Genomic DNA, 16,202 nt, shown 5'->3' on the forward strand with positions numbered 1-16,202 from the left:
CACAGGACAGATAGAAGTTAATATTAAAGAAATATACACCCAAGCAGACTGGCTTCACAATTTTGGCAGGGGTGATATCGCCTCCGTTGTCTGGTCAGCAGTTAGGGAAGCCCTCCCAAAGTCAACCTGATTCCTTCCCTTTCTAGGCTCTCTTGTGGCTATTATTGTTCTTCTCCTTTTTGGCCCTTGTCTGTTTAAGCTTCTGGTTAAGCTTGTGTTTTCTAGGCTTCAACAGTTTCAAGGAAGGCTCATGATGGCTCAAGGATTTCAACCCATTCCAGCCAAGGGTAACCCAGGTCCCTAAAACAGTCAGCAAGGGACTTCTATACCTATAGGGTAGGTTAGGATCTGCAGCCCCTGTCCAGCAGGAAGACATTTCAGAAGAAGAGAACTTCAGTCCCTTAATCCTTAAAAATAAAGGGTGTAGAATCCCTCAGGGGGGAATGAGACAGGCTGGGACCTGGGACCCTTTGCTGCAGTGCTTACACGTGGACAAACATCTCCTGGAGCAACAGAATACAAGAAACTATAAGGGACTAAAAATAACCACACACACCTGCAACTGGGGCAAATTATGAGCAAGACGCAAAAAAACCAAAAACCCAACGGCCACTTCTGAGGTGTTGGGAGCAAAAGCAGGGGACTACTCAGGATTCCTGCCCACGACACCACCAAGAGGGTGGGCAGACCACCTAAGCCATCCCTCTGGCCTGACCCTTGGATGTGCCCTTACTCTCACTCCATTTAACGAACCAGCTCGGAGCCACCCTCCCCCAAACCCTTGTTCCCCCAGCAAGCAAGCAAGGGCACCTGTTGCTTGTTGGGCACCTGTTGCTTATTTTCACTCCCTTGTTCTGCAGCATGAGCCCCAATAAAGCCTTACCCGAATTTCTCATCTGGTCTCTTACCAACTTCTATTGATTAAACAGTCCAAGAACCTGGGTCAGTAACACTAAGACCACCGGCTGTCTGATGGGGCCGTTCCAGCTTCAGCTGATAACATGTTTATTGCATTAGTACAGTCGGCCTGCCCCACCCCCACCCCCACCCCCCCAGCCTGTTCACAGCTTCCTGCTCACTGCCCAAAGAGGTGGCTCTTCCCCCAGGGTGGGCATTCTGGGCACCTCCCCCACCCAGGTCGTTGCTCGGGGACCCTGCTTCTCTGCCTCCTCCTGACCAGCTGGACCCTGTGCGCAGCCTGGGCCGCCCCTATCGGGGGTGCATTCAACGATTATTCTCTGTTAATAAATAAGCCGGCATGGCTGCCTGTTGGCCAGGGCCTGTTGGGTCGGTGTCTTCCCTCCACCAGGAACCGCTGTGTGCCGGGGCCCTAGCTGCTTCCCAGGGTCTGACCGCCCCCTCTCCCTGCTCCTGCCACCTCCCCAGTCCCCAGCGTAGGGACGGCCGAGTCACCAGTGCGCTGCGCTGCGCGGCCCCCGCTCAGCACGCGGTTCTGGGGCGTGTGTCCTCCGGTTGCGGCCCTTCCTCCGCGACTCGGGAGGCGGTGGGCGCGGCGCGGGCTGCGGACGACACATTCGCAGGGAGTTCGTACCACCGCCGCCCGGCTCCACCAGCTGCAGGAAGTCCCGGTACCAGAGCTTGGGGCCCGGCGGCGCGACGGGCACAGCCTCCTCGGTCCGGGCCAGCCTTTCAGCCTGCGCAGCACTCAGCACGTGCAGCGCCAGGCGACGCATTGGCTGCGAAAAGCCCTGCTCCACGGCTGCGCACAGGTACACGCCTGAGTCCCCACGCCGCAACCAGCGAAGCAGCAGGCCCCGCATCGTGCGTTCGGCTCGCTCCTCTGCGGGCACCTGTAGGCCGGATCAGCGTGAGGCGGGACTTTAGGGAACAGGGCGGGGCTCGCCTGAACGTGGGGGCGAGTCAGAGACCCCCCGGTGGGCGGGGCAAGGGCGGGGCTTCCTTCGAACTGGGCTGTGGCGCGGGCGTCAGAAGCCTAGTTAGAGGAATGGGGCCTCACCAGGATGCGCAGTGCAGGCAAGGGGCCAAACTGGGCGTTAGGGGTCTGGTTGGGCGGAGACTCACTGGGCGGAGCTGGATAGCATCTAGATGTGCGGAGCAGGCCACGGGCCTCATTAATCAGGGCGGGCACTTCCTAGACGTAGGAGTCGGAACAAGGGCCTGGTTGGGAGGGGAGTGGGGGGAGGCTCACCTGAATGTAGGCCGTCTCCCCCGCGCGCTGGAAGGTCCACTCCACGCGCGCCTGCAGCGAGCGGGGCTCACACTCCAGGAAGGCGCTACCTCCCTCCACACCGAACACCTTCCGCTCCAGCAGCGCAGGATGGGATGAGTCTGGGGGCAAAGGGAATGTCAGATTCAGACAAGGCAGGGCAGGGTGAGGCAGTCTTTAAGGGTTGGCGGGTGGGAGCAGCTGGGACACTCACCCCCGGTGCACAGTGTGCTGGGGTCGCCGTTCCTTACATCCTGCCGTCGGAACCTCCTGGGGAGAGGGGACATTAGAGACTCCGTGAGCCCTTCTTTTAGCCAGGGGCGGATAAAGACTCCCTCCAGGCAGCCCGCCCCTTATCCTACCCACCTCTTGGCACTGGGCTGGAAGCGCGTGCACGCGGCCCCATCCCAGGCGCAGTAAGGGTCACGTGCCAGACAGCATTCAGCACAGGCGCGGCCGTGGGCAGCGCAGCGGTGCAATGGGATCTGGGCCACCCCGCTCCGAGAGGCTACGTACAGTTGGTGCTAGGGGTACAAGGGGCTCCAAGCTGACCGAGGCTGGCCCCGTGCCCGCCTCCCATAGGTCAGGGATCCCTTCCCCCATTTGACAAAAGGGAACACTGAGGTCTCAGGTCCCACAGTCTAGTGAGGGCAGAGCCTGTACTCGAAACCGGGGCTTGTAATTACCAAGAGAAGAATGGGGGTGGGGGCACCTGGGAACAGGCTGGGTCCATTCCACCCGCAAGCCTTCTGGTCACTTACCCTCTTGGAGGAGATTTGCATGCTGGTGACAGCAGCTGAGTCCTGAGAGGGAGGAGGGGTGCTGGGATCAGGGCTCCGTGGGGTGGGGGTACCCCAGGCAATGGGGGCTAGGCCTCACCTCAAACATGTGCAGCTCCTCCAGGAGCAGCCCCTCAGCATTAGGCCGGCCACCCTTGGGGACGGAGATCACCTTCAGCACGGTGCCAGCATCTGCAGGGATGAGAAGGGTGAGTGACTCCTTGTGTTCCCTGACAGCCAGGGCCAGGGGTCTCCTCACCTCTGAGGCCTCCACCCTCTGCATGGTTGGGATGGTGTAGAATGTGGGTTGGAGCAATCAGAGCAGCATGCAGGAGGAGATGGGGGCATAGCCCCCGGAAAAATACGGAGATGGGACTGAACAGGGGGAGCTTCCACTAACAGGCCAAAGAGCCTGGGCTGGGTCTTGTGGGTGGTCATGGCAGGACCCTGACCTGTGCCAATGAAGAGGACGTCGTAGTATCCGTCAACGGCTGCTACACGGTCCGCAGTGATCTGGGTGAAGGTGTACCCGGCACCCACTTGTTGGAAGAGGGGGCGCCCGCCCATGGGCAGGACCGAATTGTACATGAGGGGGTGGTTCCGGGCAAACTGGATGACATCATCAGGAAAGTCCTTGGTGGAACTGAAGGTGCCAAAGGTCTTGCTGGGGCACTGGGGGGTGGGAAGGAGGCATGACAAGGATGTAGATATGAAGGCCTGGTGGGCAGCCCTCCACAGGACACCTCCCGGAACCTGGAGCGTGTGTGAGTGTGTGTGTGCGCGTGCGCACGCACAGGGGGCGGGTGTTGGACAGAGCCCTGCCCTGGGAATCTGAAGAGAGGAACTCCAGCCTTGCCTTTGGGGGTCTGAGGGGGAAACATGGCCTTCCCCTGAGGAGCCCTGTCTAATGAAGATGATGTTTTCCCACCCATAAAAAAAAGAAGACACAACATTCACCAAGAAAACCCCAGGCCAAGTTCTCCACCCCTGAAGCTTTAAGTGGGTTGTGGTGGGAGTCCCTGGGCTACGCACCATGCCAGGTCGGGGGTAGGGGACACGGCCCTGGTAGGACACCCACTGGTGCACGGGCCCCTCCTTGTGTGCAAAGGGTCCCAGGAAGGCCCGGCGCACATCATTCATGCTGTACACGCACACTGCGGAGCCCTGGAAGATGCTGCTGCAGGTGAAGATGTAAGTGTAGTAAGGGGCTCAAGTGGGGCCTAGCCAGCCTTGCCCCACTACCTCCCACACCTCACCTGGTCGTGGAGAAGACAGCATAGAGCAGCGGGGTCCAGCGATCCCGCGAGGACAGCAGGAACACGTCCTCTGCAGGGAAGGGACCAACTTGGGGGAGGGTGCACAGCCAGGCTCAGGGTCTGCGACCCTGCGTCCCCTCCCCACACCCCATCCTCCACTCCTGGCACTTACGGAGCTGGTCAAAGTTCGTATCGCCCTCAGCACCGGGCACTGAGCACACCAGCCGCGCCTTCAGGAACGTAGTCCACTTGTTGACCAGGCTGCGCTGGCCACCCACGTCGTTCTGCGGGGTCAGTAGGAGGGGATGAGGGCGAGGCCCCGACAGACAGGCAAAGGGGCGGTGGCAGGATCACCGAATGTGGCCCAGGGACTCCTCACCCTGCAGATCTGGCCAACGCGGGACACAGACAGGCGTCCCAGGGCCGGGGTGGCCTCCACTGCCGACTCACGGAAGAAAAAGTAGATCTTGTCGTCGTCTGGGTTCTCACTCTCCGGGATCCAAAAGACCTTGATGAACTTGGGCTCTGACCACAGCAGGAGGCGTGGGGTCAGCAAGGTCCTGGCCCTGCCCCCTGCTAGGAGGCCCAGGCACTGCCTCCCCTTTCTTTCGTGCTGGCAGAAGCCCTCAGGGCAGCAGCTGACCACCCAGCCTCTGGGACCAAGTTCAGATGGTGCTCCCAGAGGACACAATCGAAAGGAAGAGGGCCTGTGAGTCAAGAAGAAACCACGAGAGGGCAGCAGAGACCATGGCTACCTGGGCCCACAGGCAGGCGGACCCTGGCCAGTGGTGGGCCTCTCGCCTCTCCCCTGGCAGTTCTCTATGCCAGTGGGCCAAAAAAGGAGGGATATGGGGTATCTGGTTTTACCTTCACTCATGAATCTTCCTCTCTAGCAGGAAGTAGATGCCCCCACTCCTGCTTCAAATACTTGGCTGGGTCTCATCACTCTTAGAATAATCTACCCTGGCCCTACCCTGTGCTGACAGTCCAGACCCCTTATCATTGCTCCCTTCATGAGTCTGTTCCTTGGCTTGTTCCTGCCCCCAGCGTATTTGCACTAATTATTCCCTCTGCTTGGAATGCTCTTATGCTCCCGCAATCCTGCTGTGTTTTGGGCATTAGCACATACCTTTTCTCAGCAGGGTGGCTTCCTTTCCCCAACCCTCCCACCACCACCACTGCTGCCTAGTCTCCTTTTCCCTTCCTCTCCATTCTCTCATTATATCTCCTGGCCATTGGAACTGATCTTATTGTGTATTCGTTCTGAGGTCTGTGAACTCAAAGAGGACATGGGCCATACCTATCTTGTCCATCCTGTGACCCAGTGCCTAGTGCAGGGCTTGACCCAGGGTAGCTACCTGGTGAGCACTCACTGCTCACTCCCTTTATGGGCCTTACTCAGCACCTGCTCTGTTGGAGATGAGGGCCCCCCCGCAACAGTCCCACCAGTCTTTCACCGTTGAGCCAGCGGGAATCGTGTGGTTCCGTTCGGAGACTTGGACGCTGACCCAAGCTGCGGAAGATGGTAAAGTCCCGGCCCATGAGGTCTGCGGCTACTCCCGAGTACAACTCTTCCCCTGTAGACATGGCAAGGCTGCTTAGTGAAACCAAAGGCTCTTGTGGTGGGTTGGGGGCACTATGGAGCTCTGGGGGCTCTTGGGGAGTCAGTGAGGCTATGGGGGATCCCTGGGGCTCTAGGGAGGGTCTTGGGACTTTGTGAGATGCTAGAGTCTCTGAGGGGCTCCAGGAGCTCTCTTGGGGCCCCAGCCTTTGGACTCACCCACCAGCACGGAGGCAGCCCGATGCCTGGGGTCATAAGGACTCTTGCCCTTGCCATCCTCTAGCCTTCGAAGGTCCAGCCGGAGCATGGGCTCCTGGGAGGCAGGGGGGAGTTGTTACTGTAGGCCCTTCCTTACCCTCCCAACCTCCCTCCCTGACCAGACCTGGCCTTACCTCCAGCCACTGGCCCACCTCCACAAATGCACAGGTTGGGTGGAAGGCCCCTGTGCCACAGGCCAGCAAGTGGGTGCGGTTGTAGGCATGCAGCAACTTCACGAAGTTCATGCACTCAGTCTAGCGCGCACGCGGGCAGGGGCAGGAACAATGAGGCCTCCCCCAGGGAGGTGGCCTTAAGGGCTCCCAGCTCACCAGTGGCACTCCCACCCCTTCTTTTCTGCATTAGCCCAGGCAAGTACTAACATGGGCTCTAGGGACTCAGGTGCCCTTGGTGACCAGCCCGGCTCACCTCTCACCAGAATGGGTTCATTGGGAAGCATGTCTGCATTGCCCCCCCATGACGCAGAGGCCTCCAAGAAGAATCACATAGCCCCCACCCTGACTCACTACCTCTGGACTTCAGCCACCTCAACCCTCCTGCCCCCATCATAGCCAGAACAGGCAGGCCTCTGTTTTAGCACTGCCCATCTCTAGAGTGAGGGGCTGACCCTCCCCACTCCCACCCAGGCAGCCAACACTCACGCCAATGTCCTTCCCTGCCCAGTTGCACTCCTCTCGCCATTCCACAGGGGCCGGCCAGGCCAGCTATGGGGAGGGTCGGGGAGGGAGAACACAGGTCAGGGAATCCAGGATGTTCTCTATGCTGAGGGTGTCGTCCACTCAGGGGGCCCATCCTCCAGGAAGCCTGGAGTGGGGTCCCGGGGCTCTTTCCCGGGGCAGTGCTGAGGCTGGGGGTCCCTGGCACCTTCTTGGCCCGCTTGCTAATGTTGTCCAGGCTGAGGGAGGCCACATGGTTCTCGGCGCCCACAAACAGGCGCCCACGCTCCTCATCCAGCAGCAAAGCTTCGTAGCAGCAGGTCCTCTCCAGCCTGAAGGTCCGGAGACCGTGCTGGGCCTGGAGCTCTGTGGGGTGGGGACACCACTGAGGATTCACCAGTCATGCTAGAAGCTTCTCCCAGGCCAAGGTTGTACATGTGACCTGGCCCACACACATGTGAATTTACACGCGTGTGAGTTTACACTCAGGGGGACAGGCCCACCCAGGGGCAGAGCTTCCAGGGTGGGCAGTGCAGCCCAACCCTGCCCCCATGGGGGAAGCAGATGGAGCTTCTAGGGCAACCTCAGACAAGTAGTGTCTCCAGGCGAGCACACAGGGAGGCAAGGGCTCTGGGGTAGGCCTGCATGTTGGGACAGCCAGAACCCCAACCCCAAAGTCAGGCTGAGGGTTCTCTGCCACCAGCCTAGGTTCAGTATGATGCCACTGCCTAGTAACCACCCTGTGTAGGGGGTGTGGGAAGGGGGCTCTAATGGTCCCCACACCTCAACTTCCCTGGGAGCAGGGGATGGAACAGAGGCAGGATCTGTTGCCATGCTTCCTGGGAAAGCATGAGGAGAATGTGGGCAGAGAGCTTGGGGACTGAGGCCAGGAAAGGGTTAATTGGAGATGACCTGAGCGTGCCCCCAATCCAACCCAGCCGGTGGCACACACACAGTGCAACAGCAAACACAATGCCCCCTACCCACACTGGGCCCCTTTCCTGCCCACCCTGAGGTGGGCCCTCCCGCCTGCCAGGTGCACCTACCTTGGAAGGAGAGGCGAAGGCGTGGCGTGCTGGGGGCAGCACCCCCCAGCACTGCCACCCAGAGCAGAGTCAGGCCTGGGATCATGGCGGCGGCCTCAGCCCGCCCCATCCCTGCAGCTCAGGGAGCTCAGGGTTCAGCGGGCGTGTGTGGAGGAGCCTTGAGCCACCCTGGACTCTGCCCCGGGATCTGGAAGAGAAGGAGCTGCAGCGAGAGCGAGGGAGGGAGGCTGGGGGGAGTCCCCAGGGATCAGATTACAGCCCCTAGGGGAAAGAGGCTGGGGGGTCGCATTCCACTTGCAAGCCCTCCTCTCCCTTGGAGGGTGCCCTGCCTGGCCACAATCACAGACACACCCACGCTGGGCACACCATCGGGGTCAACCCCATACTGGCAGGCGCCTGCCCCACCACGTCACCCTCCCCAGTAACCCGCCCTCCTGTACACACACTCACAGGCATTAATTCACAAACTCTGCGTGCCTACGTCATGCCAGCCTGGGACTGGGGCTGGGGGCAGTGGGGCACACAGACAAGGTCCTCCTGCAGGAGGGGGCAGAGTACCAACGAGGACTCAGGTTGGTGCAGTCATTGCGGTGGTGCCAAGTGCAATGAGCAAAACAAGACAGTCATGGGCGTGACGGTAACAGGAGGGGGGTCAGCCCTCTGGAGGTAGCTGTGCACCCACGGGCCCACAGAGGAACAGAAGCACATTTGGAGCTGGAGCCAATGGTGTGGGCGTCTGTGAGTGTGAATGTGCTTCTATGGATCCCTTTGTGTATCTGTATTTTGCAGTGTGTATGTGTGTGTGTAGTGTGTATGCAGGCTTATGTGTACATATCTATGTGAAACCATGTGGCATGTGTGTTGTATTACACACGTAGGTGTGGCATGCATGTGCGCACACACAGCATTGTATGCATGTCTACACAGTGTGTACATGTCTGGGGGTGTGTACACTTTGTAAGTACATATGTGTTTGTGTTGCACGTGTGTGTATGTGTTTGTGCACAAGTGTATGAGTCTCTCTGGACATGCAGGTGAGCAAATTATAACTGCAGCGTCAGTCACTGCCTTCAACTCTGAGACACTCCGGAAACCCACTTCTCAGAGGGAGAAGTGCAGCCGGGAGACCCAGGGCTGGGCAGACACCTCAGTTTCTGATTTGGGAGCTGCTCCCACTTGGATCCAGCAGCCCCAGCTTTTTGCTTGACCTCTCTCTCCCCACCCCAGAGGGTGGGAGGGGCTGGTCACACACAGAAATTCTGTGAGCTCAGACTTCAGACCCAAGAGGAATCAAGTGGGGAGAGCCAAGGGCCTGAAGCAGATTCTCACCCCCAGCTCGGGTGAGCTGCCCTTTCCTCTCCAGCCTCCAGAGACTCCCTGAGCCTCTCCATCCCGTCTTCGCCCTCAGGGTTTCCCCGTCTTTGAGACCCTCCACTTCTCTGAGCCAGAGCCCTTCCCTGGACCTCTCAGATGGGGCCAGGCTCTGGCTGCAATGCCCACCCTCCTTCCCAGAAGTTGGCTGGGCAGGTGCTGGGCACAGTAGCCCTGGCGTGGGGCTAGGTCCTGGGGCGCATTGAAGCAAGGGGCACAGCTGCCGGGGCACGTTCCAGACTGCTCTCCCCAAACCCCCGCCTAGCTCTGCCGCTTCCAGACCCCTCCCACCCTAGGACTCCCACCTCCCTCCTTCCTTCCACTGACACTTGCCGCTGCCTCTTCTAGGCCCGTGAGGTCTGCGACGTCACAAAACACCAGGTTGCCTTCCCACACTCCACCGAGAGCTCCGGCATCAGCGGCTCCTCACCCTGGCCCCTTCTCACCCTGCAGAAGGGGAGAAGCCGAGGGGCCCCAGGGCACCCTCTGACGGCTCCTTTAAGGAGAAGCCCCCGCCCCCACCAAGCCAGCCGCGCCCCGCCGTCAAGTTTACGGGGCGGATCGGGTGACTGGGCAGGCAGCCGGACCGGCTGGAGTTGGTGGCCAGAGCGGAGCGGGCACAAGGGAGGGGCGGGTAAGGGCCGACCCCTCCCCCGTAGGGCTTCAGAGCAACAGGATGCCCCACGCAGCGGTCCTGGAAGCGGGGCCGGCAGTCAAGGCAAATAAGGAAGAAGCAATAGAGACCCCCTAGCCCCAGGCAGCTCTGGCAGAGGGATTGGTCAGACGGGGCACCCCCAGGGACTCGTTTCTTCACTTGTCCCTCCATAGCTGGGGAGCTGGAGGTGGGTAATGAGGGGCTCAGCTGCCACCTCAGTCCCCAGGAGCCAGCTGGGAAGGGCCGGTCAGGGTCAGAGGTCGGAGAGGGGGTTCTCAAGTGGAGGTTTGATGGGCCCCCAAGACCCTGCCCCAGTCCTTCCTTAGGGCTTGGGCCACTTAGTACTTCTGCCACCTGGCTGGCAGTGGCTTTGATGACAGCCAGTCTGGGGCGGGAGAAGAGGGCCAGAGGGGCAGGCAGGGCAGGGAGGCAGGCGGCAAGTCTCACTTCTGCACTGCAGGGTGTGGGACCATCCAGAGACCCGTCATGACCGTTGGTCCCATGTCTCTGCTGGGAGGTGAGGGGCATTCTATGCCATCTCCATGAACTCCAGTCTTTCTTCCAAGGTTGAGGGTGGGAGGAACTGCCCCACCAAACACAGAGTGAGGTACCCAAGGGGGCTTCAAGGATAGGATGGGGCTCCTACACCTCAGTGCCTCAGTTGGGAAGGGTCTGGGGTCTTGGCCTAAAGGTGAGTCTGGTGGACACACCCTGTTTGTACTGCCAGGGCTACTTCCTTGGAGGGGTTGAATGTTGACAATGGTCAAGAGGGGCCCTCAGGTCCACCTGGGTGAACACACCAGGGCTTGAGGGTGGGCTTCTACCCCTCAATCCCCCCAAAATGCATCCTCCTACATCCTCCCCAAGGCTATCAGCAGCTCCTCAGGGGTCTGTGAGGGAGGCCATGTGGGCACTTCAAGTGTGCATGGTTCTGCTGCCCATCTCCTGCCAAGTCCCTGGAGTAGAAGTGTCTGTGCCCATCCAGGGTGGGGCCATGCCCCTCTTTCCTGAACCTCAGGCCTGGTGTTTCTGGCCCAGCCTGGCTGGCTGGTGGGCAGGTGAAGGGTGGGGGTTAGTGGGAGGACCAGGGGCCTTCAGGAGGGGGAGTGGGGGTGACATACCCCTGCCTGAGCTCCTGGGCTTCCAGGATGTGGCCTCTCCCTCCTCCCAGGCTCTTTTGCCTTGGACCTGGGCAGCGTCCCCTGGCCTCATGCAAGCAAACAAAATTCTTTGGCTGTTTACAATTTTCCACCCAAGCAGCCAAGATCAGCAAATGCCTTTGAGGTCCCTACCCAACTGCACGGTACCCCCTACTTGCCCCCACTGCTTTTATTTCTTCAGGCCCAGGTCCCAGCCTCTGTTTCATCCCCACCCCCAACCCAGTGTCCATACTGGAAAATGGGACCAGGACCCCCCACCATCTGTCCAACACCCTGGGACTCAACCCCCAGCCGAAGGGAATGGGCTGTTCCTGGCCCACCTGAGCCCTTGGCATTGCCTTCCCACTTCCAGATGTGTCCCCCTCTCTGGAGCAGGAAGGGAGATCCCCAGGAGTGGGATCTCAAGTTGTCCCCATCCCCACAAGGTCTCCTTTCTGCTCATCAGCCCCAGGTCCCAGTGTATGCAGACCCTGGGTAGGAAACTTATGCAGGCAGCCCTCTAGGGGCAGGGTCACTGGCTGTGGGTCACACTGGGCTCTGGAAGTCCCCAAGGATTCTGGAATCATGCAGCCTGGGCCTGGGTCTCGACAGAACGGAACAAACCAGGGGAGGCAGCTTGGGTCTCTGGTGCTGCCTATCAGTGGCACAGCCTGCCAAGGCCTTGGTTTTTCCTTCTGGAAATAAGTGGATTGTGCCAAGTCCCAGCACCTGGCTCCCCAGCCCTCATCGCCAGCTGGGCCTGCCCCTTGCACCCTGCCTGGACTCTGGGTGGTGCGGCTGGGCTGGGGTGAGACATCCATTTGAGGAAGGCTACAGCCAACACTCCCAGTGCCCAGCCTGGGCTGGGTTGGGCCTTGGCTCCCCACTCACACCTGCTTTAGCCATCAGGGCCGGTGGCTCCAAAGTCTCGACCTTTCCCTCTTCCGGTCACGTGGGTACTAGGACGTGCTACCCTGAGGACTTAGGCATGGGGGGAGGGAAGCGGTGGAAAGTGGGCCCTGGAAAGCCCAGCTGAGGCCTAACTTCCCTGACAATCTGCTACCCACTCCAGGGGATCTCCTGGGAAGGGTCTTTCTGGCATTTCCCTCATCCACCCCCCACCTGGTTTCCAGGCTCCCCGAGGACCCCCAGCCCACCTTTTTGGAAAGATGAGCTCCTCCCCTCCTTCTTTGCCTGCTCCCTTCTGAGGGCCAAGTCAGAGCTGAGGTGGAGGGGCTGAGGGAGGGGCCGCCCGGAACCCTGGGCCTCTAGCTGGGGCCCTACCCCCACCCGCTCCGCCCCAGCCCTCCGCCTCCTGCACATTCCTCCCTGGCTGAGGTCAGCCCCTCCGCGATGGGGGAGCCCCCCCCACCAGCCACATCACAGCTCTTCACTCACTTCTGTTTTCTTCGTTGCCCAACGGTGGTGGGGGAAGAGGGGCCTGGGGGTGGGGCCTCCCTCTCCCCTCCTTCTCCATTGCCTGGGGGAGGGGGGGAGGAGTTGCCAGGAATGCGGCAAAGTAGACTCCGGAGGCACCGTCTACTCATTAACATACATTAACATAAATGCTACATTCCCTTACTAGTCGGGGGGAGAGACTCCCAGGAGTACTGGCTGGGGGCTCGGGATGCTCTGGGAGGGCAGACCAGAGCCCGCCCCAAGAATCCACCCCCCCAGTAGCCAGAGGGGGTGGGGTTGAATCCTGACTGCTGCTCACCAGCTGTGTGTCCCTAGGGGGAGACTGAACCTCTCAGATCACTCTCCTCACTTGCCCTGCCATTGTAAATGGTGGGCCGGGCAGGTCTGGCACACTGTGGGGTACACAGGTGTGCACTCCAGTTGCCATCTCAGCGCTGGGCATCCTGTGGCATGCAGGCCTGGAGGCCTCGAGGGAGTCACTTCTGCCTCTTCCAGCCCAGCTTCACGGGGCCCTTTCCCAGGCTTGACTCCCCTCCTGCCCCCTTCCCTCCCCCTCCCCACCCCGCCACAAGCCCAGCCCCCAGCACAACACCCTGACCCTCCACCTGAACCTCCTTCTCTCCCCAGCCACTGGGGATTCCTCAGTCTTCTTACTCCACAGATCTCCAACCCACCCCCAGCAGTGCCCAAGCCCACACCCTCCTCCCTCCAGAGAGCCCCCAACTCAGGGAGGACTTCTGTCTCCTTTAAGATAGAACAAGGCCCCAGCTCCTTTCCCTGCAGCTTGAAGCCTGACCCCTTCCCCAGGTACCCAGCCTGGGGGTCCCCGTGGTCCTTCTGCCAGTCCTCCTCCCAGTGCCTCCCCTCTGCAGTACCCTGCCTCCCCAGCTCCTCACTCAGAGAACTTGCTGAATCCCGGGGACATCCCAGGCTCTTAGCCAGGCATTCACACACCCCTCCCTGGCTCGGCCCTGGCTAACCCTGCCAGCGCTCCAGCTACCCCATCTCTGGGAGGTGGCAGCTGTTCCTTTGCTAGGACTTAGCTTGGGCTGTGCCCTCTGCCCTTTTGCCACCTGCTGGACTTTTCCTCATCACCCACTACCCACTTTTCTCTGTGAAGCCCCAGGTGCTTATAACACCAGGTCCAAGCCTCTCTTCAGGGCTCTGGGTTCCCCAGCAGCCACCATCCCTTGGGGGCCCCAGGCACAGGGAAGCGAGAATACAGTGCCCGCAGGAAGCCCTGCCACCTTCCTGGGCCTGCTGAACCTGGGTGAGGATGGGGGGTTGAGGGAGAAGAGAGACTTCAGGCCCCTTCAGGATTCAGTCACTCAGGCCTTGACTCCCTCCACCCACAATGAGGTCAGAAAACAGAGTAAATGCCAAAGAATGTCAAACCGATTTTTCTCCTAAATAAGATCACCTGTGAGGTCAAGTCTCCTGTAAGGGGGAAACCAAAGCAGGGAAAAGAAAGAGATCCATGGCCTTGACCCCTGCCCCCTTGGATACCAGTGCCCTTCGCTGTGTGGTTAACTGAGGAGCTGATTGGCTGGCAGGCATGGACATACTTGGGGGCACACAGCTGCACGCATACCTCAGCTGGCTTGAGGCTCTCCTTGGGGGTGTGCTGGGAGCTGGCTTCCACTTTGGGGGTTCAAGGGGGACTTGGCAGGGGCGCTTCCCTGGTGGTGCAGTGGTTAAGAATCCGCCTGCAAATGCAGGGGACACAGGTTTGAGCCCTGGTCCGGGAAGATCCCACATGCCATAGAACAACTAAGCCCGTGTGCCACAGCTACGGAGCCTGCGCTCTAGAGCCCGCGCACCACAACTACGGAAGCCCGCGTGCCTAGAGCCCATGCTCCGCAACAAGAGAAGCCACCGCAATGAGAAGCCCACACACAGCAACTAAGAACCAATGCAGCCAAAAATAAATAAATAAAATTAATTAATTTTTTTTAAAGGCGGCGGGGGACAGACTTGGGGGAATGCACAGCCTCACGGCAGGGATGAGGTCCCCTAGAGGGCAACAGACCCAAGGATTGGGGTCAGTGGTTTGGGAGTGGGCCTGGACCCAGACCTCAGCCAAGAGAAGCTGCAGTCCCATCCCTGACTCCCAAGGCAAGTAGGACCTGGCTGGCCATGCCACAGGCCAGGTGGCTGGAGCCAGGACTTGTATTCACCAGCCTTCATGGCTGGCTTGGCACTCTGGGGTGGGGGTGGGGGGATGATTCTGAGGGGCTCTGAGGGAAGTGGGAGGATTTCCTGACCTCAGGAGGAGCTATGGGGCTGCCCTGAAACATGGTAAGGGGTTATTCTAGGTCTTGGAATCTCCTGCAGCCTCAGAGGCTCCAGTCCTAATGGGGCCCCCTCCCCTTTCTGCACCTGGCATCAGGGGCCTCCACCCACCTGCTGGGGGTGGGAGGTCTGGCCCAGGGGAGCTGGAAAGTGGCTGCAGGCCAGGACTGGCTTCTCCCACAGGGTCTCCCTACATCCTTCCCTCTTCAGAACTCTCTCTCAGAGCTTGTCTTTTTCTCTCTTCCCAGCCGTTTCCCCACCCACCCCACCCTCCCAAATGGGTTAAAAATAGTGAGGCTGCTACCACATCAGTAGCCTGAGCAACTATTTGGAGTGGGGTGGTCCCTCTGGGAGATGGATCAGCCTCGTGGTGGTCCCCACTGGCTGGAGACAGCCTACCTCAAACTGGGATCCACAGCTTGGTCTGGGAGCAGGAGCCTGGGTCCTTTGCCTGGCTCTGCCTAAGGGTCCTGAGCCTCATAGATGCAGCTACCCATGGGTGGGGTCAGGAAGATGGGCCTTCTTAGGCTGGGAGAATGCTGGGGGACACACAGCCAAGGAGCACTGAATCTCTGGCTCTCCTCACCCAGGGATGCAGGATGGCTGAGGTACAGCCCTGAACGGTTCTAGGCAATGGGGGGATCCCCAGGAGTCAACTTCATGGAGTCCCTCCTGTTGGGGTGCAGGACACCTGGGACGCACTCCCCTGCCTACCGCCCCCACCATGGCTGGGAATTTCCCAACCAAGAAAGACAAAGATGAATTGAGAGGCCGCCCCCGCCAGTGCTGGGACAATGTAGCCTTATGCTCTCAAAATCAGAGCAGGGGTAGGAAGGCCAAGGGCAGGTGGGGGCCTAGCTGTCTGCACCCAGGGAAGTACTGCTTGCCAGGAACCCACCCAGACCCACTGCCAAGCCGGGTACAAGGGGATCCTGGCCAGAATCCTGCGTGGCCCACTCAGGGAGGGAGACCCCGGGGTCATCAGGCAGACAATGCCAGCTCCTCAATGGTCCCTCTGTGCAGGGTTCTCCCTCAGGACGGAAGAAAGGAATCATCTCTGTCTCCCACTTCCTGCTGGGCGGATATCAGGGCACCGGAGCCCCCACCCCGCCCGCCCATCTGGGGTTCAGTGGGATCCAGCGCTGACCGCTGAGGGCAGGAAGGGATCCTGGCTTGGGCGTGGGATTCTGTTCTCCTCGTCAGTCGGCGATCCTCAGCCCTCAGTGGCAGGGGTAGCAGGAAAGGCCCGAGGGACTGGGGCGGGGACAGGGGGTGGGGACCGTTGAACTCCTTCCGAGGGGGCGGCCACAGCCTCTCATCTCTCGCCAGGACTCGGGGCCCCGAGGCCGAGGGGAGTCTGGCAGGTGTGCAGAGGCGGGGTCCCAGGTCCCCGGCCCTACCCTCCCACCCGCCCCGCCCTCACCGCCTCCGCGGCGCCGACCCCGGCCCAGGCCGCTTTGTCCCGCCGAGGGCGCGGAGCCGCCGCCGCCGCCCTACAAAGCTGCCTTTGTGCCCGGCGGCCTCCGCAGGACCCGATGACGTCAGCCTCCGCGACCGGCCCGGC

At 60.5% G+C, this 16,202-nt stretch overlaps 1 protein-coding gene across 9 annotated transcripts; it reads right to left on the reverse strand.

Moving 5' to 3' along the window:
- Positions 1 to 1,006: 1,006 nt before the first annotated feature.
- On the reverse strand, positions 1,007 to 14,047 carry SEMA3B (semaphorin 3B). Of its 9 annotated transcripts, none has more exons than XM_081245591.1 (19): positions 10,236 to 11,147; positions 9,461 to 9,619; positions 7,763 to 7,949; positions 6,925 to 7,082; positions 6,702 to 6,764; positions 6,177 to 6,296; positions 6,004 to 6,097; positions 5,681 to 5,800; positions 4,603 to 4,748; positions 4,396 to 4,507; positions 4,224 to 4,293; positions 4,000 to 4,141; positions 3,420 to 3,639; positions 3,068 to 3,159; positions 2,950 to 2,991; positions 2,555 to 2,712; positions 2,403 to 2,458; positions 2,171 to 2,310; positions 1,007 to 1,811 (listed from the first exon to the last, which is right to left on the reverse strand). In XM_081245591.1, exons 3-19 carry the CDS (start codon positions 7,869 to 7,871, stop codon positions 1,410 to 1,412), a joined length of 2,244 nt encoding a protein of 747 aa, XP_081101717.1. In that variant the 5' UTR covers positions 7,872 to 7,949; positions 9,461 to 9,619; positions 10,236 to 11,147; the 3' UTR covers positions 1,007 to 1,409. The 9 variants fall into 9 exon arrangements, with proteins under 9 accessions (XP_081101717.1, XP_081101713.1, XP_081101712.1 ...); XM_081245587.1 differs by having other exon boundaries at positions 1,008 to 1,811; positions 4,000 to 4,144; positions 9,461 to 9,580; positions 10,910 to 11,009; XM_081245586.1 differs by having other exon boundaries at positions 1,008 to 1,811; positions 4,000 to 4,144; positions 10,910 to 10,996.
- Between the last annotated feature and the right edge of the window lie 2,155 nt (positions 14,048 to 16,202).

The sequence above is a fragment of the Mesoplodon bidens genome (genome assembly GCF_964165515.1).
Source record: "Mesoplodon bidens genome assembly, chromosome: 10".
Lineage (NCBI taxonomy): Eukaryota > Metazoa > Chordata > Mammalia > Artiodactyla > Ziphiidae > Mesoplodon > Mesoplodon bidens.

Coding starts and splice junctions, on each gene's coding strand:
- SEMA3B (XM_081245589.1), bottom strand. CDS start 7,871: ATGGGGCGGGCTGAGGCCGCCGCCATGATCCCAGGCCTGACTCTGCTC. Junction 6,297..6,701: donor GGGCAGGGAAGGACATTGGC/GTGAGTGTTGGC, acceptor CGTGCGCGCTAG/ACTGAGTGCATGAACTTCGT. Junction 4,749..5,680: donor CGATTCCCGCTGGCTCAACG/GTGAAAGACTGG, acceptor TGCTGTGGTCAG/AGCCCAAGTTCATCAAGGTC.